The sequence below is a fragment of the Lampris incognitus genome, chromosome 9 (assembly GCF_029633865.1).
Source record: "Lampris incognitus isolate fLamInc1 chromosome 9, fLamInc1.hap2, whole genome shotgun sequence".
Taxonomy (NCBI): Eukaryota; Metazoa; Chordata; class Actinopteri; order Lampriformes; family Lampridae; genus Lampris; species Lampris incognitus.
The window spans coordinates 8,668,672-8,694,894 of NC_079219.1; the positions used below are offsets into that span (position 1 = coordinate 8,668,672).

Here is a 26,223-nt window from a genome sequence, read left to right on the forward strand (position 1 = left end):
TTGGCCCTATTCTTCACTTTGACCAAGCAGGACAGCAAGCATACTAGCAGCAGGGAAACCAGCAGGCCCAACAGGGCGATGACGGCCACGTATACTGGTGGAAGCCTGTAGGCTGGTGTGGAAAACAGGGATGGAGAGAGGAGAAACAGAGCGCAAAAGATCAGGAGTCGGAAAAGAAACCATTGAGCTGACTTTTAATGACACGATGAACATACCAGTGCATGAATACAGAGAATAAAAGAAAGACATAACTCTTTGTTTGGGTTTGCTTTTTTGTTTTAATACTTGTTTTTCCATTAAACAAAGACACACCAAAGAAAACAAAACCAAACAAAACCAAAAAGTCCACACATTTTTGTGACATATTCAGCGCACCATTCACTTATCTAGTCGTTGACATGTAAACACCATCCATTTCTCCCATTTCTCTCGACATCGTTCGTCGAGTTCTTATCCTGCGAGTTAACGGTTCCATATCATATACTGCTGTCACTATTTTTAGCCATTCATCCTGTGTTGGTGGTTCTGCCTTGTCCCATCTTTCCATAATGGCCTTTTTACACAAGCTGCCAACAAGATTTTCAACAAATATGTGTCCTCTCTTAACACAATATCTCCTGTCATATTAGCAAAGTACAGTATAATACATTACATACTATAGGTGTATCATAGCCCAGGATTTCATTAATAACCATATGAACATTCTCCCAGAAATGTACAATTTCACGACCGTTTGGGGTTCTTTTGTGCCGCGTTTGTGAATTAATCAGCCATTTCTCAGACCTCTCTCCCTTATCCTGTTCCCCTCCCCATCCTCTCCTCTTTCCCTTCCCTGCCCATCCTTTCTTACTTACGCTCGACTTCCAGGTAGGCCGTGGTGACGTGGAAGCCCAGTATATCCGTCACCTCAAACTCGCCCGCGTCTGAGCGCTTGACCCGCTCCAGAAGCACCACAGAACCGTCCAGAGAGAGACGCCCCTCCAGACCCAGGTCGGTTTGGGCCTAGAAACAAAAATAAAAAAAGAGATTAATCAATTAATTAATTGGTTCACATCCTAAGACATGTCGTCATGTGCAGTACAGGCCAACAAACAACGTATGGGACAATGTCACGATGACAAAACAACACCGTCAAATCATCACTAATGTGAGAAGATTGAAAGTGAAAAAGAGGCATCAGTTACACTGGTGAACTCTCCCTTGTCCATCAGCAGGCGGGGTTTGTGGTCATAGTCGGGAATGTAGTTGAGTTTGACCAAGGAGCTGTTGAGGATCAGGTGGATCTTCATTGTCTCCCCATACGGAACGCGCTCAAAGTTCTGGTGCTCTGAGACAAAACAGATACCGGATAAGTGGGACTATAACGACATCATGGCTCTAATAACAGCCCTCTGGATAATCTAATGTGCAATCGTATCCCAGAGTCCATTATGGTTTGGGTCTTTTAAAAAGCCATTATCACAGCCAGGAAAAGGGGTGGAACTTCCTGGTTATTTAGACAAATACAACGATTAAAATAAACAAGGACACCCATTTTGGTTTCTTTTCTTACCTTTGACATTGAGGCACACTTTCCTCTGGATCTTCCCCTCGGCATCCCTGACAGTATAGCTGCCCTCGTCAGCACCGGTGACAGTGTTGAGGGTGACATGGCGGTCGTTGACGCTGAAACGGCCATGGTAGCCCCCCCTGGGCAGCCCTGTGCTGGTCAGCAGCACCAGAGCAGGCCTGCAAGAGGTTGGAGATGATGAGCTTTCTTGGATGATTAGAGCAGGGCAAGACTGCATCCTGGAGAGAGGTCTCATGTCATACCTCCAGCATCATATATCCTCGCCTGGTACAAATGGGCATGTAAAAACGGCAACTACACCGGGACACATGGTTCAGTCTGAGGAAACATCTGCCAACATCAACTTTCAACCTTGATTTACACTCAGTGTGGATTATAATGCCTCCCAAATCCTTACGTTGACCTAAACACATAGATAAACTTAACCATCTCTAACATAATACCTAAACATAACCATTTTTTTACTTAATATCTAATCTTAAGCATTCTTAATCTTAACAATTTCAAACCTTACACCTAAACTTGATCATCTCTAATGTAATACCTAAACTTTAACATATGTAATGTAATCATACGATGGTGGATAATCTGAGCAGATGTCTTCGGCAATGTCCTTATTTGTCAAAATACATCCTATGCATGTGACAGAGTGATTGGTGGGCATTTCAGCGCTCGCGGTCCGACTCAACCGATGACAATGCACCGGGGACGCGTATATCATTAATATTCATATATGGCCCTGAATAAAAATCTCACCTGCAGCACACAGCCTTATGGTCTTGAAGATTAATTAATTGTGCAGCCTTGCTGGGTACTTTCATTTTGAAAATCTGAACCTCGATGTGGCCTGGCTTACAGTGTATGAGGCAGGAGGTATGACGTGAGAGGTACAACACAAGAGGTCGCAGGATGCAGTCTTATGGTACTTTTATAAGGATGTGTTACCTCTATCGACTTTTGGCAAATACCTCACGGTGGCTAATAAAATAACGTAACAACTGATTTCTTTTGATTCGTGAGTACTAATATCACCGATCAATGACTCTTCAGCAGTATTTCATACATGTCGATTACGGGACTCAAGTGAGGGAAAAAACAGAGAAGCATTACAGAGAACGATAAGATGCAAAGTCACTGTTTCCATTTTGTTTAAATTACAATTTATACATTAACATAATATCATAAAATGTAATTACATTTTACGATATTGTGTTAATCATATAATGCTGATTCTACCTAGATGTCTGGGTGGCCTCCACAGCACTGGGTTTGTACTCCAGGGAGATGGGAGTCATCACTCCTAACAGCTGGATGTGGAAGTTGTCTCCATATTTAACGTTCTGTTCATTGGAGCAATCTAGAAGGCAAAATGGGTCCGTCAATTGTTTGTTTCAAGTTAAGGGGGGCAGAAAGACTAATTGCACTGGATAGGAATAGAATTAAATTGAAGAGGGCCACAAAAAGAGTGTCAAAGAGTGAGAAACAATTTGTTTCGAATAAGGGGATGCAAAGAATAGTCATTATGGATAGGAACATGGCATCGAAGAGGAGGAGAGGATGAAGGAGGGAGAGAGGGAGAACGAGAAACGTTGTGACAGGAGCCGAGGGTAGGAGGCTGGGTGCAGGGAGCACTGATCCACAAATACTATCGGAGCAGCCAGAATAAGAGCGTGAGGGCAAACCCAAAATAGAGGGAATCAGTGTAAAGTCCGGGTAAAGACAGGAAAACAGGAGGCCGGGAGGGACGGAGGGTGGGCTGGTGGTTAAAGAGCTGCATAATTACTGCCTGGCATCTGCTGCATGGTCCTCCGCTCGTGAACACACACACACACACACACACACACACACACACACACACAAACCACACACACAAACCACACACACACACACACACACACCTTGCCGCACATTACTGGCACCATATGGCACTGCTGCTGCTGCTTCTACACACTGCCTCACTGCAGTCATCTAGAGCTGCTGAGTTGAGTCCACCTTTTCAACTTCCTCAAACCATTCATGTGTGTGTGTGTGTGTGCATGCCTCATCCCATTACAACTCGGATGCGGAGGGCTTTTTCAAATCACTAGGTGTTAGTTAGAGTATGGCATCAACACCGTAACTAGTGGGGGCGTCTGGGTGGCGTGGCGGTCTGTTCCGTTGCCTACCAACACGGGGATCGGTGGTTCGAATCCCCATGTTACCTACGGCTTAGTCGGGCATCCCTACATACACCAATTGGCAGTGTCTGCAGCTGGGAAGCCAGAAGTGGGTATGTGACCTGGTCGCTGCACTAGCGCCTCCTCTGGTCGGTCGGGGTGCCTGTTCGGGGGGGGGAATAGCGCAATCCTCCCACGAGCTATGTCCCCCTGGTGAAACTCCTCACTGTCGGGTGAAAAGAAGCGGCTGGCGACTCCACATGTATCGGAGGAGGCATGTGGTAGTCTGCAGCCCTCCTCGGATCAGCAGATGGGGTGGAGCAGCGACCGAGATGACTCGGAGAGTGGGGTAGTTGGCCAGATACAACTGGGGAGAAAAAAGGGGGGAAAAATCCCCCCAAAAAAAACAAACAAAAAAAAAAACAATAAAAAACTGCACTGCCATCTCTCCATAACATCCCCATGCCTCCACAGGTATGTCATCTCCGGACCATCTGCTTTTCTACTCTTCATCCTCTTCATAGCTGCCCTCACTTCCTCCTTGCTAAGCAACCAAACTTCCTGATTCACTATCCCCACATCATCCAACCTTCTCCCTCTCATTTTCTTCATTCATCAGCCCCTCAGAGTACTCCTTCCACCTTCTCAATACACTCTCCTCGCTTGTCGGCACATTTCTATCTCTATCCTTCATCACCCCCATTGGCTCCACATCCTTCCCAGCTTGCTCCCTCTGTCTAGCCAATCTGTACAAGTCTTTTTCTCCTCCCTTAGTGTCCTGCCTCTCATATAACTTGCCATACGCCTTTTTTTTGTCTTTGCCACCGCTCTCTTCTCCTTATGCCACATCCCCTTTTACTCCTGTCTACTTTCTTCATCTCTCTGACTATCCAACTTATTCACCAGCTTCTTCCTCCGAATACTTTCCTGTACTTCCTCATTCTACCACCACGTCTACTTGCCTTCACTCTCTTCCTCTTCTTGGTCTCCAAAGTCATCCTACAGACCACCATCCGATGCTGCCTAGCAATGTTCTCCCTTGTCACCACCTTGCAGTCTTCAATTTCTTTCAAATCACACCTCCTGCTTAAGATATAGTCCACCTGTGTGCACCTTCCTCCACTCTTATACGTCACCCTGTGTCCCTCCCTCTTCTTGAAATACATATTCACCATGGCCATTTCCGTCCTTTTTTCAAAATACACCACCATCTGTCCTTCCATATTCCTCTCCTTGACACCATACCTACCCATCACCTCTGTTCCCTTCACCAAAATGCCCATTGAAGTCTGCTCCAATCACCACTCTCTCCTCCTTGGGTACACTCTCCACCACTTCATCCAACTCACTCCAGAATTCTTCTTTCTCTTCCATCTCACACCCAACTTGTGGAGCAGCACTGCCAACATTCATCATCACACCTTCGATTTCCTGCTTCATACTCATCACTCTGTCTGACACTCTCTTCACCTCCAACACACTCTTGACATACTCTTCCTTCAGGATTACCCCTAACCCATTTCTCCTCCCATCCACAACATGGTAGAAGAATTTGAACCCACTTCCGATGTTGCTGGCCTTAGTCCCCTTCCACCTGGTCTCTTTCACACACAGAGTATATCTACTTTCCTTCTCTCCATCATATCAGCCAATTCTCTCCCTTTACCAGTCATGGTGCCAACATTCAAAGTTCGGACTCTCCCCTCCACACTCCTGCCCTTCCTCCTCTCCCGCTGCCCCCATCTCCTTCTCCTTCACCCAAGAGAAGCATACTTTCCACCAGCACCCTGCTGGCCAACCGTACTGGTGGCATAGTCATAGTGTCATATGACAGCAGATAAAAAGATGGATCCATGATTTGTCCATGAAAAACCAAAGCAATTTTGCAAAATACACATTTTTAGAGTTATGAATAGTTGAATGTAAGGATTGTAATAGTTCAAATTATAAACTATAATCTTAAATGTATTGTTGATTCAGCATCATGGAGTTTGGAAAATATTTGGGAACCCCTGCTATTGGGGATTACATTATTAATTCTTCTTGTAAACAGGTAACCAGTAATCTGTGACTAATGATAGTTTAAAAGAAACCCGCCCTATCCTCTTAAGTGCGGACAAACCCTCCAAGGTTGCTCTACTCAGCAAACCCAACTCCTGTGAAAGGGGGAGAGTCTCTGTTGGTAAACTGTGCAGCCACGCCTACCACTCTAATGCGTTTGATGTATTTAGGAGTACTCTCGTTCGCCTGATGCTTTACCTCGAACAATAAGTGAAATGCTCCGGATGTCGTCCGGTGTCTCGGGGTTCTTCACAGTGTACACGCCCTCATCTGCCTCGCCGACAGCATCCAGGATGAGATGGCTTAGGTACTGGTTGAGCTTGGCCCTGGTGCTGACCACATTGCCGTCCCGCATCAGGATCACGTCTGTTGCCCGTGGAGCTGAACTGGACCGGAAGGTGACCTCCGCCCCCTGGGAGGGCAGCAAGATGTGGAAGTCGTCCCCATGGAACAAGGTGTTTGTCTCCTCTTTAACTGTGGGGCGGGTGCAGGAGAGGTTTGATGAGAAAGAACAAGAGAATTAAGAAAACCTATGAGGCCAATAAAAGTTTACAATCTATTTTTGATCACTGTCTATCTCCAAATTACCATCTACTGGTCAGATAAAGTGAAAACAAGTCTTACCTTTCACAGGGGCACAGAGAGCTAGAAACAAATGTAAATATAACAATCATTAGAGATCCTTTTCAATCATTTGTCTTTCCAAGAAACCAATAACAGATTATAGCTGCACCTTTATCCCCAAAATTATGTTTACTTACCTAGCGTGCTGTGTCTTACATCTCCATGTGGATTTTCAAAAAACACTGACTTTATCTATACACCAGTCTGACTAACCATATACGACTAAAGGTGCCATTTTTCTCTTTTCAACAATACAATGTGACATTTTTGCAGATAAAAAGACAAATCCACACTAAACAAGTGACAAAGCTAACACAAATTCACTCCTTTCGCATTATTGCTGGACGGAGCATCATCAGCAATACTACTGTGCATACATACCTGTGCTGAGCAGGAAGCTGAACAGGATCCCACTCACTGTCATCATACTGACTGGTTCTCTTCTGTCTAGAGAAAGTAGATTTATGTTAAGAACAGGTAGGTTGGTCAGGGAACAGATGAGCAATGTTCATCTTTCATCGTCTCTATATCTAAATTTAACTTTTTCTCTCTTTCCTTTGCAGTATCACCTGTTCAGTGTCTTCTTTCTTTATTTCCTTTGTTGTTCTGTCTTATCTCCTTTTTTGTTATGTGTGTGTGGAGGGGTTATCTAAGGAGATGTAGATGATAGATAATATATGGCCTTATTTCTTATTCATAGTAATAGCAAAGTGTATGATATCATCTGTGGGTGATGTCATCCCGTGATTTTGATGCTGGCACACATGCAGTGAGCTCCAAATGAGTTTGGGGGCAGGGCTGACGTCATTTATGCATTCACTCACAATGTGTGTCTCATCACCTACACAAAAGCAAGAGAATGTCAAAAATTCAAGATTCTATTGAGTAGTCTTCACATTTTTGGGTTGTTTTTTTTTTTAGATTTTGCAAAACAAAAACGCAATTGTTGATAAGAAAGAATGAATTTACAAAGTATACAAATGCCTTTACTTGCTAATTGTATGGCATAACAACAAATTTCAGTAAACATGGCTTAGTGTTTTTGGATCCATTAACGTCGGTCTATTTTGTGGTTAGCGCAAGCTTTTATCTTGAGATATTTATGGCAGATCAAAATTATTTAGAAATTTAATAAATGTGACAAACAAAAACTCCCCCCACCCAAAAAAATAAAAAACAAAATAAACAATAATAGCAAACATGGAGAGCCCCATGATATAAACTATTCAATAGGAAAATGTTTTAGGAATGTTTCACAATAAATCACCACAAGATGGTGCCCAATTAAGTCAAGTCAATTTTATTTGCATCAATATCACAAATTACAAATTTGCCTCAGGGGGCAATTACAGGTGCAAAGGCGTATCTGACGGTCCAAAGAACGCCAAATAACGTGTCTGACAATCCCATCTGGACCTGATTAGATCCTAGTCATCTGGGAACCAGACGAACCTGCGAGCTCATATCTTAAATTTGCTCTGGTATATCTGTCTGGCCACCCTCCTGCTCAGACAGAGTTCCAGCCGACCTGGCTTTGGTCGGGCCAATCACCACCGTTTATCTAATATGGGGCGGGTTTTATATGACGACTACGGTCTTGTTTTAGTCCCCACCCACGTTCTGGGAACTCTGCCCCTGATTGGCTAGTACCCGTTGCCTCCGTTGTTTGGGTTGGTTAAGGTTAGAGTTAAGGTGCTTCCGAGTGGTTGTCGGGTTTATCGGATATACGAGCTTCCCACTTGGAAGAGCACACGAACACCCTACAAAGTCGGATAATCAAGTCGGGTACACCGGAATTCTAGACGCAACACGAACTGGCCGAGTTCTGACGACATTGTCTAGTTCAACATGGCCGCGCTCGACCACGAACGTTTGGAGCATCTTGTGATCCGAACCGAACCCACTGAGAGTGGCAACAGTGTCGACAAGTCAGTGTAACCGGCCATTTTCTTGCCCGGTGCGGGATTCGGTGCGGGATTCGATACGGGGTGGACCGCACCACAAGGCCACATCACTAACCGCTCGGCTAAAGGGTCAGACCCGTTAGCTAGGGGCTAACGGGTCTTATTAGCAGTTTACATTAGCTTCGTTGGTTTGCTGACAAATAATTCAGGTAGAATCAAGAAACGGAATAATTGGCCAGATGAAATGTTCAATAATCGCCGTATGCGTTTCCTCTCCTCTTCACTCAACGTCTAAAGGCGCTGGTAACAGCTTTGGATGTATTTGCTGTACGGTAGCAGAAGCCACAAACCGAGCAGGCGTTTTGCTCTTCCCGGGTCCCGGACAAACACGACTTGAACGCGTGCAAGTTGCGCGAACGACTTCCGCACTCGATCAATGCCGACGTGCGCTTGAAAGCGGCATTAGCCAATCAGAGGAAGAGTAGGGCCCGGTATCCCCCGGAATGCGGGTGGGAAAGTAGATAGCGCGCCGAGATAGAGAGCTCTTATTCGCAAATTTCGTGTCCCACACACCGCACGACCTCGAGAGTGCTGTCTCGTTTTAACACGTCGCCAGAACCGAACGGAACTGGCGGGAAAGGAGAAACGAGAGGCGGCTACTGTGTCCCATGCGCTGCACGACTCCAGGAGTGCGCCTTCATTCTGCCTCTCCCCATGGTTGCCGAACAATGGCTTCCCGAAACACGGCCACTCTTGAACACGGTAATCCTGATCTCGGTCCTACAGTCAGCCAGTAACATAGTCGTCTACCTTGTCCGAGTCAACCCCCAAACAAACATTACATCCATCCATCCATTATCCAAACCGTTGATCCTGCTCTCAGGGCCAACACACTGTGACGTGCACGGATAAATAGACTCGCTAGCCCTTGGCTATCGGGTCGGACCCTTTAGTCGACTGGTTAACATAGCCGCCCGTGGTGCGGGAGACACGGGTTCGCGTCCCGGCTGTGGCACTTCCCGGCTGCCCCCCCCCCCCGAAGTCACTACATTGGTGCCAGAAGTGGGATGGTGAGACCGTGAGGCCATCGGAAGCATGTGCGCCCAGAGGCGTGAGGGAGCATGTATGCTGAAGCTTCAATTGGCCTACTATGTTCCATCTGGCTGAGGCAGGAGCTTCTTCCTTGACAGCAGAGAAGGGACCGAAGCCTGTTGGGACGTATGGCCGAGTAGGTCACTGGGTCAAAGATTGCACTGCTGTAATGCAGTGCATGATGGGATGGTGAGCATGGAACATTATGACCACCACCTGCCGGTGTGTCTGTTAATAGACCATTTGGAAACAGTAATCGACCATCACAAAGATCATGACTGTCTGCAGAAGTCTCACATCCTTCCACCATTTTTCAGGAAGAGAGTGGAGAACTCCAAGTAAGTGACTCTGAAAATCCTGGCTTATTATGTCCTTCTCCTTCCTATAGGTATGAAGAACATGTGTACTTGTGTCATACTCTTTATACAGACAGGGCTCGTGGTCACTCTGTGAGGTAAGATGTTCCCTGGAATGAATAAATTATAAAAAGGTGGGAATGTGGAAGAAAATTAACATGAAGCATTGAGAGTTATCATTTATACTTTCATTGTGTATTATTGTGTCTCTCTATACCATACCGACTGACCAAAGGAGGCGCTAGTGCAGCGATCAGGACACATACCTACATCCGGCTTCCCACCTGCAGACACGGCCAATTGTGTCTGTAGGGACACCCGACCAAGCCGGAGGCAACACGGGGATTCAAACCGGAGATCCCTGTGTTGGTAAGCAACAGAATAGACCATGCCACCCGGATGCCCCTATTTGTCTTGTCTTGTTTTGTCCTGTCTTTTATCATCAACCATCATTGTTTTGTGTAATTATTTGTAATTATGTTTGCAGGCAAATGTCCATGACAATGGTTATAAAGATGCATCACAACAAATTAATTTAGAACTTCACAACATCTGGATGGAAGTTTAGTTCCCTTTGTACCAGCTCTGCTAAATGTGCAACATATATGAGGCCTGTTGAAAAACATGGGTGAACACCTTACCATCCTGCAAAGGAGGAAAAGTTGCATATTGCAGGTTTAGTGAGCACTGGGCTCACCAGCTGTCTGCATGCTCAATGTCTGGCAGCATCCCCACTATTGGATTTAATCACTGAGCAGTGGCTGTAATGATATTGTAGCGAATTCGGAGGACAACGCAACCACAGGAACTGCCGCAGCCGGGAAGCGAACCTGTATCGCCCGCACAGACCCGCCAGCCAGCGGCCAGCGTGTCTTCTTATCCATGCACGTTACAATATCTTCATTACTGGCATTTTGGTTCTCGGCATATGGATGACAGGCGGTATTGCTAAGACGGACACTTACCACAGTATTCAAGTATTTTTCTGTCAGAACTCTAGACCCTTTCTTGAGGAAATCAGCCCTAAAGCATAGGCATCTCCCACTTTGGAAAAAGCTTGGCAACTGCTACATTTGCAGATGAACTCCTTGATCCATTTGATAAAATGCAGGCTATGGTCATTGGGCCAAAAACGTGGCTCTGCCCCAGTGCAGCTTTAGTCTCTGGCTGACTCTCAGCCATCATGTGTGGATACTGTTACTCAAGTGGATGCTGCGTAATGGTGAGCGAAGGATAAGACTGCTGATATGTGTTTTGCTTGGATCACAGTAGCAACTGTGATGTGGCTTTTTTACTTTTCTGTCTCTGATGTATAGATCATTTCTGCTGAATCGGTTAGCGGGAGAAGTGCTATTGCAATATGGCACTTATTCCTCTCCTATTCCTTCCTTCTTTCTTTCTTTGCCGGCAACCATACCAACATATAACCTGGCTCTGCCGAATGACGGAAACGAAGCAGGTAGGGTCTTGGTTAGTACTTGGATGGGATCCCAGTGCAGTGACGGGGACACTGCTGTAGGAGATGCCGTTTTTCAGATGAGACGTTAAACCGAGGTCCTGGCTCACTGTGGTCATTAAAGATCCCACGAGACTTATCCTGCCCTGGCAAAATTCCCGACCGGGCTCTCTCCATTTGGCCACCTAATCATCCCCTGTGTAATTTGTTCAATGATTCCTGGAGCTGATGTGAGTCTTCTTTTGCAAAATGGCTGCCGTGCACCACCAAGGTGGATGCTACACATTGAGGTAAGTTTCCCCCCTTCAACGTGAAGCGCTTTGGGTGTCTAGATAAAGCGATATATAAATATAATCCATTATTATTAATTTCATCATTCTTATTATTTCTTTCTTTCTCTTTCTTTCTTTTTTTGCACCAAGATTTGAATTAAGCTGTTCAATCAAACTATACAAAAAACAACCCTGAAGAGATTGTATCTGTAGTCCCTGTAAACTGAATTTATCTTCCACTGCCTTGAGATTATTATTATTGGATATTATTGGATGTGGATGTGGAGTTTAACTACTTGGGGTCAGCCGTCCAAAGTAACGGGGAGTGCAGGAGAGAGGTGAAGAAGAGAGTGCCGGCAGGGTGGAGTGGGTGGAGAAGAGTGTCAGGAGTGATTTGCGCCCGAAGGGTACCAGCCATAGTTAAAGGGAAGGTTGACAAGATGGTTGTGAGACCAGCTATGTTATATGGTTTGGAGAAGTGGCACTGATTAAAAGACAGGAGGCGGAGCTGGAGGTGGCAGAGTTGAAGATGCTAAGATTTTCACTGGGCGTGACGAAGAAGGACAAGATTAGGAAAGACTATATTAGAGGGACAGCTCAGGTTGGACGGTTTGGAGACAAAGCAAGAGAGGCAAGATTGAGATGGTTAGGACATGTGTGGAGGAGAGATGCTGGGTATATTGGGAGAAGGATGCTGAATATGGAGCTGCCAGGGAAGAGGAAAAGAGGAAGACCAAAGAGGAGGTTTATGTATGTGGTGAGGGAGGACATGCAGGTGGCTGGTGTTCCAGGGGAAGATGCAGAGGACAGGATGAAATGGAAATGGATGAGCCGCTGTGGCGACCCCTAATGGGAGCAGCCGAAAGTAGTAGTAGTAGATTGGATGTGGCCACACAAAAAAAAAAACCTACGGTACAACAGTCTTACAGAAAACCAATGAGACTGTCATTATAGCCTAATGGTGTATCTCAATTCAATTTAAAGTCAGGGTCACTAGTTGATTTGTGCTCCAGACTGAGGGGTTTTAGAACTTGTGGGAATAAAGCACCAGCCAGTCATTCTTTATACCGCTCCAGGTCGTTTTACTGACAATTTGTGTTCCTGGACCGCCTCACTCAGGCTCACTATTAAGGATTATTCATTGATTAATTGTCCACCGAAGACACCAGAATTAAAAGACATGAAAATAAAACGACCAGGCGAGTAAAAAGAGCAGGGGGTGTGAGAGTAACAGGAAAAGCAGAACCATGTTTCCACAAAGCCCGGTAAAGGCCAAGAGACGTTGAGAAGAATCCAAATTAAGCTGCAAAATATCTGGAGGAATATGATGATCTGAACTCCCTGCTGCAGCACCGAGACAAGAGAGGCGGAACATCAAGGGAACTGTGCGTTAGCATTTTGCTGTGGTTTCCATTTACATAGAGAGGAGACAAGTGGGAAATACTGCACTCCTCACAGCGCTATTTGTAGCAACAACAAAAAAACCATGTATAATAGACTAAAACGTCTTAGTGTACCTCTGTACATCGCACACGGATTAGATTATACTTTACTTGACAGCTTTCTCTGAAATAAGGCTCGCATTTTATGTCTCTACATGACAACAGACAATACATTATTGAGGCATTACAGTAATGCTACTGCTGCAACCCTGTTGTTACTGTAATGGCACGACTTTGAACGAAATTCTGTCTTTGTTGTGAATGTCACCAGTACTACCATTCCCCCCCGTTTATCTCTGCTCTGGGGATGGAAGGGAGGGAGGGAGGGAAAGAGGGAGGGGATGCATATGCTTGATTGTTTGTTTGTGTTGTTTGAATAAATTGCAAAACCCAATATAGATAATAGATTAAAAAAAAGACATTACAGTAATGCACAACAGCATCCGTTACACAGTACGAAAACAGTTACGTAAAAACATTGCTGGAGGGCGCCCGGGTAGCGTAGCGGCCTATTCCGTTACCTACCAACACTGGGGATCGGCGCGGTCGAATTCCCGTGTTACCTCTAGCTTGGTCAGTGGCGTCGTAGTGGGGGGGAAGGAAGCCTGGAATTAAAAGTTTGTTTTGGTTTGCAAATTTTTATTTCTAACTGATTAGTGTCATAACTTCAGTTAAAATTTACTCAATACATTGGTTGAGGGACTTAAGGAAAATAGTTGAGGCTCTCTGAGGCCCCTCTCACCCCTTACAAAAGGTGCAAAATGGTTTAGTCCGCCCCTCACGAGCATCTCTCAATGCAGCTCATCTAGTCCTGTCGTGAGTGACTGCTGATACAAGCACAGTGTCATGTCTTTCCCAAAGAAAGCAAAATCTGGGTTCCAGGAAAGAAAAGAAGGGAAAAAAAGTAAAGGGAGAGAAGGCAAAATGGGGGAAAACAACTGTTGAGTAATTTCTTCCAAAAGAACGGTGAGCTAAGAGCTTTTAAAAGAAAGGTGGCTAGCTAACTCCTACTACCACAGCAAGGTAGCAGCTAGCTAGCTTAATCTTAACTCCTACTACCTGGACAAGTACGAGTTAGCTAGCTAGCTAGTACTGTAACACACGCAGTATCATACATTTATCAGCATCATAGCTGCAATGATGTGAAAGTGATGCGTGAGAGAAAAAAGAGGAAAGGGGCCCATAGAGACAGCTTATGTATAGGGCCCAGAATTTTGTGCTACACCCCTGGCTTGGTAGGGCATCCCTACAGACACAATTGGCCATGTTTGTGGGTGGGAAGCCAGATGTGGGTATGTGTCCTGGTCACTGCACTAGAGCCTCCTCTGGTTGTTGGTCGAGATGCCTGTTCGGGGGGAGGGGGAATGGGAGGAATGGCGTGATCCTCCCACGCGCGATGTTCCCCTGGCGAAATTCCTCACTGTCAGGTGAAAAGAAGCGGCTGGCAACACCACATGTATTGGAGGAGGCATGTGGTAGTCTGCAGCCATCCCCGGCTTGGCAGAGTGGGTGGAGCAGAGATCGGGACAGCTCGGAAGAGTAGGGTAATTGGCCAGATACAATTGGGGAGAAAAAGGGGGCAAAAATCCACAAAAAAAACCCCCAAAAAACTTTCATGTGCCAAAATAGAAAAATCGAAAATTACTACAGCATTTCCTGTTTTTTCCCCCCATCACATTACTATACAAACACTTTACCCATGTACTACATCATTTTTAAAGTAATACTACAGGAACATGTTCAACACGATAGTAATACTTGATGTCCCCTTCCACTCAAAAATGTGTTTTTCGTAAGTCTGTTTCCCCTAAAATGGCTAGACTTGACTATACTGACTTGTATCTTTGCAAAGTTTGTCACAAGAGTGGTGTGTTCACATCCCCATACTGAGGGAGGAGCTGTTTGTGCACTTCCCTAAAATCTGAGATTCAAACATATCCTGGGACTAGATTTGGTACGACACAAAGTCAATTGCTGTCTAGTATGCAAATGTGGGGCGAGAAAAGACACCTGAAACCTCCCGTGAAGAGCAACTTGTCAGTGCAGAGAGCGAGTTTGCATTAGCATAGTGAAAGTTTTGACCGCAAACATGGTAGAATGTGCTCTTTTTGGATGTAAACCAAACCCTGGAGCTTTTTTCCACTATCTACCAAACAATTCCATTATACTGCTATACAAAGTCCCAATCACCATCGTGGAGGGCTTCGAAAGGAAGGTCAGCCAGTTCCTGCACAGGTGGCTGGGCTCTCAGCAGTCTGGCAGGGGAGTTCAAGGTCACCCAAGCCAGAGAAGTCCTGCTCTACCAAGATTCCGCTGACACCATGATCTCCTCTGTGGGTATCGAGGTCAGAACAGGAAGGTAGTGGCATGCGCAGGAGGCAGTTGAGCGGGCAGAGACAAGGCTGTGGCACAACATGCCGATGGGCACTGTGGCAACTGCTCAGGCCAGGCTTAGGAGCAACTCAAAATCTTGCTATGGTAAAGCCTGAGTAAAGGAGAGGTGAAAGCTAATCCAGGAGGAGGTACAGGCAGAAGTGGATGAAGCTCACTACAGCAGAATAGTGGGTATGTGTAAGCAGGGGGCCTGGACCAAGTGGGAGCATACAACTGGCCAAAACATCACCTGGGCAGAACTCCAGAAGGTGGACTCGCTCTTTTCCAATGTGCCCGGGGATACCAACTGCCCCTGTTTCCCAAACAAGAATGCAAGGTCAGTGTCCCCTCTGTCCAAGCCTTTATTCGGAGGTGTTGGTGTACCTGGATGCAGGATCATTCTACCCTCCTCCACGCTTCCAACTGCTATCAACAAGTAGCACCTCGTTATCCCCCTGGAGGCATGCCTGGTTATCCATGCAGGACCTGCCTCTCTGTGTGAAGTCTCGAAGTTGGCACTATGGTTTGTGGGTCCACTCCCCATCACCAAAGAGCTCAAGCCAGCAGCCATCCATCTTCGCTTGCCTTGACTATGAGGATCCACCCGACATTTCATGTATTCAAGCTTAAGCTTGTTGCTGAAAGTCCTCTTCATGCCTCCTCCAGACCCTCACCATCCACCAACTCTTTGATGGAGTGCCGGCCTACATTGTCCATCACCTCATCAGATCCCGATGGCGGGGAGGGGGGGCTCTTGTACGTCATGAACTGGGAGGGCTATGGCCCCAAAGAATGCTCCTTGATCCCTGCCCACAACATCTTGTACCCCTCCCTCATATGGTACTACCACCGGTTCCATCCTGACAAGCGTGGGGGAATGTCCAGTGCCGCTCCTAGAGGAAGGGTTCTGTCACAACGTCTACTAGCTGATCCACCAATCCACCTAGTGCATGACCTCAGCCATAAGCTTTTCTTTACTGAATCACCCGTTGTCCCTCCTAAATTATTACAGATGAAGCTATCCTCGCCATGTCTCTGTCTCTGTTGTGTCTGGGTGCATGTAATTTGTCTGTATGGCTTATTCTTTTCATCTGTTTTTATAAGGATCCAATAACCGGAAAACACACACAATCTACACATTGATATCATTAGGGGGGCCTTTGTCCTTCTTCATTTAATAAGATTAATTAGATTATGACACTGTGAAATGTTGACAGCCACGATTTCTTGCTACCCAGAAGGTCTCTGGCAACCCACTGCACCATTGCTGCCTCAGCCTCACCACAGTCTAGGCAGAGGGCCTAAAAACCCACTGATTTTATTACATCTGAAACAAAAGATTGAACAAAGCTGCGTCACAATGCAGATTGTCTGCTTGGTCGACAGAAAGCACAGGCCCAATCCTTTTCTGCATTCATCCACAAAGATCAAATAACGGTGAAATTTCAAAAGAGTGCTCTCTCTGTCCCTATTTCAGGAAATATTGCTCCCTCACCCTGGTTTGAACCCAGTGTATTGTGCATTGATGAACCTCCACTGGCAAGCTGGTCTTCAATGTTCAACTGATCCAAGATTCTCAACGCAGTGACGAGAACCGGTTTGTAGGGAAGAGAGAGACTAGTGAACCATGTCCATCTGTTTGTCCTCACAGTAGGTCTTCAAGGAAGGAACACTACCAATCTGCGAGAATCTCCACCTTCACTGAGTGTATTTTAAGCATTTGAATGAAAAAACATATGGCCTGCCTCATTGAGCACAAACATGCAAGCACATGACAAAACGCACACACGCACAGGCACTCATATACACGCATGCTCATTCGCACTCGTCTCTACGGCCCTTTGGGCTGTTAACCATGGGCTGCCAGACACAGACAAAATATGCCATCTGCTATCTTTCACTCGCTCTCCCTCTCTGCCTTCATGTAGCTTCACCCACTCCATCATTCTACCCCAGTGAATTCTGCACTCTGTCTTTGCCCCCTTTTTTTTTGCCTTTTCTATCATTTTCTCGCTTCTTTTGCCAGTCTCCCATCTACTGCAAGTTTCTACTGTCGCCATTTGACGCCACTCCCTGTCTTCCCCCTACAAACATTCTCAGTCACACCTCCATCTTCCCTCTCTTTGACAGCTCCATCTCGTCCCCGGCCACCTCTCCGCCACCCTTTTGTGTTCCACTATATCACTGTACGATTCCCCTCTCTTGCAGCAACTGTCCTTCTTCCCCCATTTTCATGCAATTTCTCTCTCTGTCTCTCTCCGTCTCTCGCTCATTTCCCTTTCATCCACTCCTCCTCCTTATTTTATATAATCCCAGCCAGTGCATCCCACTCAGAAATCAAAGCCTTTGCTTGTATTCATTCTGACTCCAGACTCCCTGCTTACTGGGAGGACAGACAGATCTTTGTCCGGCACTTTAAAGAGGCGGAAAAGCCTTCAATGACTGCAGATGCGGGAACCCCACAAAGCCATCTCTGTGCCTCACCTTCCATCAGTTAGCTCTCGATCTCGCTGTCTGCCTTTGTCTTACATAAACCCCGCTTGTAAGGAGAAATGACTGTACCCAATACAAAGCAACGGTGACAGCCGGGACACATGTTAGAAGCCACGCTGCACACACTTGCACACGTGTGCAGAGCCGCAAAAGCACACGCAGGCTACCCTCTTCTAGCAGCGCTGGACATTCATAAATAATTATGCATCAAAAAAAATGAAAAATAAAAAGGATCTCTGCACCAGGAGAGCAGGTCACCCATTTAAGCCTGTCTGAGTGTGTACTTGAGGTGCACAGCTTTCACGGTGTGTATATTCTAAAAACTGCATTGTTGTTGTTGCACTCCTGATGGTCTCCTCTCCAGCAACTGTCCAAACCTTGTGTATATGATCGCATTTTCAATAAGTGCACTAGTGGACTAATACTGGGGAACTGACTAATTCTATAATTTTCTATAGTGTGTCTGTCCAACACAGCTGAAGGAGGTAAAGAGACTCCACAAACCACAGTCTTGTCCAGAAAACATCCAGACTGTAGGGATCATCAATCAGTTGGACACACGCTGTATCTGTGGGTGTGAGTGAATGTGTTTATGTGTCTGTATGTATATCTGTACATTGCAGTGTGGTTTCTGTGCACGTACTTGCTGTGAAAACAAATTTCCTGCGGGACAATAAAGACTATATCTGTCTACCCCCCTCTCTCTCTCTCTCTCTCTCTCTCTATCTATCTATCTAGCACAGTTCACTTAGAAATCTTTATTTCACAACCTATTGTCATTTATAGCCAAGGAGGCCACATTGAACTAAAGGATAAGACAGGTTTCCACCATATTGCTTGCACCTGTCAGATTAATTAAAATCAGAGGGCGGGGGATGAACGGTGGAGCTATGTGGAGTGTTGACAAGCAAAGGAGGACTCGTTACGTCTGAAAGGCCACAAAAGACGTGGATTTTATTCTGCCTTCACATGATATGATTGTGCAGACAGAATCAGACCATCTGATGGCCAGAGTACATCAGCCTACTCTAACGTCTCGAGGCCTGCATGCGGCTCCAGCCAGTCTGTCATCCGCACACTGCAGGCGGGGGGGGGGGGGGGTCGGGCAAAAGAGCCAGTGCCGGTGTTCTGTCAAATTTGGCGGCCCCTGGAGACTACGTATCCCACAGACACGAGAACTTCAGCTTCACTATCAAACACGCCCAACATATAACAGTCTGATTTGCGTGACATCTTTAAGGCAGATGTTGATTGGCTCACTGCGCCTTCGTGCGGAAGGGCAGATTTACTCGTGTTCCGCGCGTCGACGCGGCTTTTACTCCGCTAGTCCAAGACATGCGGAGGAGACACGAGCGTTTTCATCAACACGTTGCCGTTTTTTTTTCAAACGCGATGACCAGGAAACGCAACGACCAGGGTCTTGCGTTTGGCCTCACTGAATACGGGGCATACATATTCCACAGGGGATGCAACATTTGGGCAAACACCGGCAGCTGCTCCCGCTTAAAGGCGATGAGAATAAAAACGCTACTTGGGAGTAAAAACACCACAATCTAGGCTACTTTTGTTCATAGGCGATGTTGCTGGCCACGCAAAAAAAAAAAAAGGCAGACAGAAATAAAAATAGCTATAGCAAAGTGATTAAAAGAACGCATCACATTTGCCAGCGTTGAATCCTTCATTCTCATTTGGGCTGCACCACAAGTTTGCATAGAGTCAATATATTTCCGTGAGCTCGTTATTTCTGTGTGAAACGCGTCGTTCTCCCCGAGCTTGGAGAGCCTGCACATCTTCTGCGTGCAGGAAACTGGTCTGTGAGGCGAGTCTACACAAGAGGTTAAGCAACCGATGAGATGCACCGCACATGTCGATTATTCCTCAAACTGGAGACAAGAGGACGCTTAGATCGGTCACCCTTTCCCCCGCTGGCGTTGTTTTCGGGGGGGATATGATGTGCCAAAGTCTGGCCACGCTGCTCTGCGCCGGGATAGCCGATAAAAGCGCATCTCGCGAAAAACTGCAGAATTTAACCCGTTCCCTACCGGGATAAACTAACGACACACATTCCTCCTCATAACGACCCTTCTCGCATCGCTTACCCTCAATGGACCGACGTGACAGTCCGCGGACGCCGGGGGGATGCCGATGCAGAGGTGGGGAGTCTGCGTTGATGCCCGTCTCCGTCGTGCCGCTTCCCTTCCAGCTCAACCCCGACCTCTCAGCAGCAGCTCTAGACGACTGGGGCTCAACATTTGGGAGCCGCTCAGAACACGTCGGGCTCCGCTGCCTCTCGGAGACGCTCGTGTGATGTCGGCGAACGCCGGTCACACGCGCCCGGCCCCTCGCGCCGGGGACGCGTTCGCCTCAACGATGACGACGACGACGACGGGGTTTGGAGAGAGGCTCTGGGATTTGTCTCACTCGAACTGATCAAGTCAATCGATTATTTACATATTGGATGGTCAGGTGTATTTATTTTGGCCTACAGCGCTAAGGCGGATCTAAAGGGTTGACGACCCTCAGGGACTACTTGGCCACCCCTGTTGCAACCCCCCCTTCCTCTAACCCCCCCCCCAAAAAACCCCACAAAAAACAAAAACAGATTCGTGTTTGTGGTCACGTAACATGACAATAAGAGCTTCGTGATAACCTTCCTGGTGTCAGATCAGCATATATTTAAAATACTGCCATCCTCCATTTCCATCCCCTTCGGACACCCCAGTTTCACGGGCAGCATGTTTTTTGGCTTGGCGTTCATGAAGTGTGTGGTGTGTACAAGGTTCTGTGGACACTGTGGTGATGTTGTAACAAAAGAATTAACAGTATGATGTGTAGCTATAGGATGACTAAAAGGCAACAAGTCCTCCAACCCATACGACCACAATAGGTCGTTTGTCCTCCAATACGACCCACAGGAGCGTTTCCCAAATTAGCGCCCCTACCGGCGGCAGGAGATATGCCACAGATACTTTTCGCCTCTGTGCATCGTGGGTTTTTTAAAACAATGTGAGAATAGAATATGGAGTCAGTGCGTTTTTGTGTTGTTTCTCCGTCTAGTATAGTACCTAAGCTTGCTATTGGCAGTATGTTTACCTATGAATAACGTAATAAGAGCTACAAGTTGGAAAGTCAGCTAGCGTGGACACAATAACCGCTATGTGACATTAAACTTTGCTTTTATTAATATTCGTCCTCACGACAGCTTGTGGAAGGAGGTCGCTTATTGTTACAGGGAAAGTAACGAGGAAGCAGCTTAAAACGTAACTATAGGTCGTAATAAGCTGCTTGTACAAACGGCCTATGGGGTCGTTTTTTGGTGGAGGACAGTCTCCTAAAAGATGATGCTGTGCAATATAAAACAAAAAAGGGAGTCTGATCATAAAATCAAACCATAAGCCCAGAGACATGCTTTTTATGAGCGCCCAAATTGTTTTCAAATACACTTGGTGTAAGAAAATCTGTCATGGTTAAGAGTAAGTGTGGCCTATAGCTCAGGGGTGATGCTAGGATCAGACCTTTAGGGGGGCTCAGCCCCTAATGAGAATGTGACATGCATACAGTGCCTTGCAAAAGTGTTCACCCCCTCGCTAAATCACTCGTTTCATTGGATAACAATCGATACATTGATATTTTTCATTGTGATATTTTAACTTACAACAGTACTTTTAATGAATATCCATTGCGTAACATGAGTTTTACACCACAATATTTTTAAGAAAATGAAAAATGGAATATGCTGTTTGCAAAAGTATTCCACCCCTTTCACTTGGGCAAACCTCAGTTCGGTAAGGTACACAGTGTTACCTTTAGAGGCAACCTAATTAGTTGGGTGGTCTATTTAGTGTATAATAATAATGGTTAAGAATGAACAATCACAGATTTCAATATAATACACCCGTTTTAGAGAGGGCCCACAGCCACTTAATGAAATCCGAGTCAAAGGCTCAATCATAACGACCAGAACTTTCCAACTTAAATAAAAGATCAAGTTATAGCAATGCAGACACGAGGAGAAACGCACAAAACATTGTTTCAGTCTTTGAACCACATGGGAAAAGTCCATATCATCAAGCAACGAAAGAAGCATCATAAAATACAGATACTGACAGACAGCTCGCTAAAATTATGTTGGTACATTGCAAAAACACATCGAATCAACGGCACAGTCATTTTATTTGACCCAACGTTCTCTGTCAGAACATTCAGCAAGTTTATTTGCCCCGTCTTAACCTGTTATATTTCTTTCCCATAGATTTGCACTGAACTGATTCTCGAAAATACAGAACAAAGTACATCCCGTATCAGACTTTTAGTTTCTGATTACGGGATGTTTCCATAACAACAACAACAACAACAACAACACAAACAGCAGCAGCAGCTGCTGGTTTGCTGTGGTTGTGTCGGAGGTGATGGCGATTCCTCCTTCGAACACCTCCTGACTCCAGCTCTACCTCAAACGATCTGTGGCCCACTGCTTTTATCTTTTATTTCATCTTGGACCTTATGTGTTTCAAAAGGTTGAACTCTCACACTGTCACCTTTTTGCAGAGGGTCCAAGTCCTTTGCTGTGTGGTTGTAGTATTTCTCCTGTCTCCGTCTGTTGTGCATCAGTCCTTGTGTGTTGTCCATTATCACTGGCTCCAACAGAGTATCTGTGGTAGGAAGAAGGGTCCTTGTCCTCCTATTCAGTAGACTCTGTGCCGGGCTCGTGTTAACGCCTTGGCTCGATGTGTTGCAATGGTCCAGTATAGCCAAGTATGGATCCTGTCCCGCAGCCATAGCTTTCAGCAGGAGACGCTTGGCTGTTTTTACAGCTGACTCAGCTTTACCATTGCTCTGGGCATACCCAGGTGAGGATGTCCTGTGTTCAAATTCCCAGGTTTGGCTGAGTCTCTGAAACTCTTGAGATGCATACTGCGGCCCATTACCCGAAATAACAACATCAGGTAACCCCCTGTCGTGCAAAGTGGGCTTTCAGCTTTCTGATTACTATACTGCTCTTAGTGTCCGGAAGGTAATCTACCTCCCAAAAGTTAGGAGTAATAATCCACTGTTATCAGGTAGTCCTTGTTATGAAAGGAAAACAAATCTGTACCCACCTTGGCCCAGGGTCTGCATGCCATATCATGAGGGTGTAGTGTCTCTCTCTGTTGCTTTGGGTCTACTGACCTACATATGTCACACTTGGAGATGAACTTCTTTATGTACTCATTCATCCCTTGCCAGTACACATTCCCTGGCATGCCTGAGACATCCTTCTACTCCAAGATGAGAGGAGTGGACACGCCAGGGGATATCAGCTCTGAGTGCATCAGGTATGACTGCTCTCTCTCCTCTGAACACTATGCCATCCTGGAAACTCAATTCATCCTGGAATGAGTGGTAAAGCTGGCTGTCTGTTGGAATGTCGTTTTTTTTCTTCTGTGGCCACCCAGTCAGAATCATCTTTGCCACACTCTGTAACTTTGTACCCTCTTTTGTAGCAGAACTTATTGAGCTCAGTCTCTCGGCAGAGATAGGCAAGTAATTAATCATGTTAACAGTCTCTAACTCTTGTCTCAATGTCTCCCTTGGTGCTCTCTGGTAAGTATGCCCTGCTCAGTGTGTCAGCCGGCAACATACCTCAGCCTGGTAAATAGATTATACTGATATCATACTTTTGCAACCTGAGTAGTATCCTCTGCAGTCTCTTAAGTGCGCTAAGTAGAGGCTTTCTGTGGATATTTTCCAGCGGCTTATGGTCGCTCTGTACTTTCACCTGTCTACCATAGGTATATTGATGGAACTCTTCCATCTCAAACACTATCACCAGGCATTCCTTTTCTATTTGAGCGTAGCCTCTCTCAGTAGGTGTAAGTGCTCTACTTGCAAATGTTACTGGTTTACCTCTCTGTGTTAGGACAGCTCCCAGCCCTGTTTCCGATGCATCACACTGCAGTGTCAACTTTTCTTCCTGGTTGTAGTATTTTAGAACTGGTACATTGGCTATTTTGTCTTTCAGCTTCTGAAGCGCTTCATCATGTTCATCTGTCCAGTCCCACATGTTCTCTTTGTGTGTGAGTTGTTTCACTGTCTCACAATCATCTGACAGGCGTTCATAGAATTTTGACAGGTCGTTCACCATATCCACCAGTCTATGCACACCTTTGACATCTGTCGGCCTCGGCATCTCTCTGATTGCTTGCACTTTCTCTGTGTCGACCCGCAGTCCCTCAGCCACCAGCAGGTGCCCAATGTAGGGTACCTCCTGTTGTCATAGTTTGAACTTACCCTCATTCAGTTTTATGTTTCGCTCTCTGCACCTGGCCAGGAAGCGTCTGAGTTTCTCATCGTGGTCTCTGCTTGTCTCCTCCTGTGTTGCTCCCTCTGCCATGACCAACACATCATATGCAATGATATATACACTCACTGGCCACTTTATTAGGTACACCTTGCTAGTACCGGGTTGGACCCCCTTTTGCCTTCAGAACTGCCTTAATCCTTCGTGGCATAGATTCAACAAGGTACTGGAAACATTCCTCAGAGAGTTTGGTCCATATTGACATGATAGCATCACGCAGTTGCTGCAGATTTGTCGGCTGCACATCCATGATGCGAATCTCCCGGTCCACCACATCCCAAAGGTGCTCTATTGGATTGAGATCTGGTGACTGTGGAGGCCATTTGAGTACAGTGAACTCATTGTCATGTTCAAGAAACCAGTCTGAGATGATTCGAGCTTTATGACATGGCGCGTTATCCTGCTGGAAGTAGCCATCAGAAGATGGGAACACTGTGGTCATAAAGGGATGGACATGGTCAGCAACAATACTCAGGTAGGCTGTGGCGTTGACACGATGCTCAATTGGTACTAAGGGGCCCAAAGTGTGCCAAGAAAATATCCCCCACACCATTACACCACCACCACCAGCCTGAACCGTTGATACAAGGCAGGATGGATCCATGCTTTCATGTTGTTGACGCCAAATTCTGACCCTACCATCCGAATGTCGCAGCAGAAATCGAGACTAGTCAGACCAGGCAACGTTTTTCCAATCTTCTATTGTCCAATTTTGGTGAGCCTGTGCGAATTGTAGCCTCAGTTTCCTGTTCTTAGCTGACAGGAGTGGCACCCGGTGTGGTCTTCTGCTGCTGTAGCCCATCTGCCTCAAGGTTCGACGTGTTGTGCGTTCAGAGATGCTCTTCTGCATACCTCGGTTGTAATGAGTGGTTATTTGAGTTACTGTTGCCTTTCTGTCAGCTCGAACCAGTCTGGCCATTCTCCTCTGACCTCTGGCATCAACAAGGTATTTTCGCCCACAGAACTGCCGCTCACTGGATATTTTCTCTTTTTCGGACCATTCTCTGTAAACCCTAGAGATGGTTGTGCGTGAAAATCCCAGTAGATCAGATGTTTCTGAAATACTCAGACCAGCCCGTCTGGCACCAACAACCATGCCACGTTCAAAGTCACTTAAATCACCTTTCTTCCCCATTCTGATGCTCGGTTTGAACTGCAGCAGATCGTCTTGACCATGTCTACATGCCTAAATGCATTGAGTTGCTGCCATGTGATTGGCTGATTAGAAATTTGCGTTAACGAGCAGTTGGACAGGTGTGCCTAATAAAGTGGCCGGTGAGTGTATATTCCAGGTAAGCCCTCCAGCGCTTGCATGAGCTTCTTTTGGAAGACTTCTGGTACCAGAACCGGCCAAACGGGGTGGTGAATGTGGTGAGGTAGCTTGACTCTTCCTCTAGCTTGATATGCCAGAAGCCATGCTTCACATCACAAACTGAATACTTTTGCCTTTGACATCTCTGGGAGGATGTCATCTATCATAGGTGGGGGAAAATTGCTCCTTTTAAGTGCTCTATTCAGTGGCTTTGGGACACTACAGATTCTTGGCTTCCCATTCGGTTTTGTCGCTGAGACCATATTACTTATCCAGTCCCTGCTCTGCTCTACTAGAGTAATGATCCCTTGTCTCTCCAGATCCTGGAGTTCCTCTTTTAGAGGTGCAATCATTGAAGCAGGCCCCCTGCGCTTTGGCAGTTTCACTGGTGGTACACTGTTGTCTATTTCAATGCTGTATTCTCCCTCCAAACACCCATCACCGGTGAACACATCTTCAAACTCTGTTTTTATTCTCTCCATTGTCATGTGTTTGTCACATTTTTCCTCCTTTGTCACAGCATGCAGTCTCCTCTGTTATGGTCATAATGTCCTCATATGTGTCACTGTCCTGCTCTGAGACAACATGCACTGGCTTATAGTTCCTGCCGTTCTCTGTTCTTGATTTGCATTGTAAAGCAAAATGATTTTCTTTCCCACACTTCCTACACTTTTCTTCCCCCAAAAGCCGGGCATTCGTTTTTGCTTCTTTCTTGTGTTTTACCACAAAACTTACAGCAGATCTCATTTTCTTTGCTTTTCATGGCTGTCTG

The 26,223-nt window shown here is 46.0% G+C and overlaps 1 protein-coding gene across 1 annotated transcript; it reads right to left on the reverse strand.

Annotated features, from left to right (window-relative positions):
* Positions 1–269: 269 nt before the first annotated feature.
* si:dkeyp-77h1.4 (uncharacterized) lies at positions 270–22,724 on the reverse strand. The gene is made up of 9 exons (XM_056286130.1): positions 22,629–22,724; positions 19,899–20,037; positions 6,793–6,858; positions 6,412–6,432; positions 5,986–6,261; positions 2,807–2,927; positions 1,553–1,728; positions 1,185–1,327; positions 270–1,002 (listed from the first exon to the last, which is right to left on the reverse strand). Exons 1-9 carry the CDS (start codon positions 22,722–22,724, stop codon positions 847–849), a joined length of 1,194 nt encoding a protein of 397 aa, XP_056142105.1. The 3' UTR covers positions 270–846.
* Between the last annotated feature and the right edge of the window lie 3,499 nt (positions 22,725–26,223).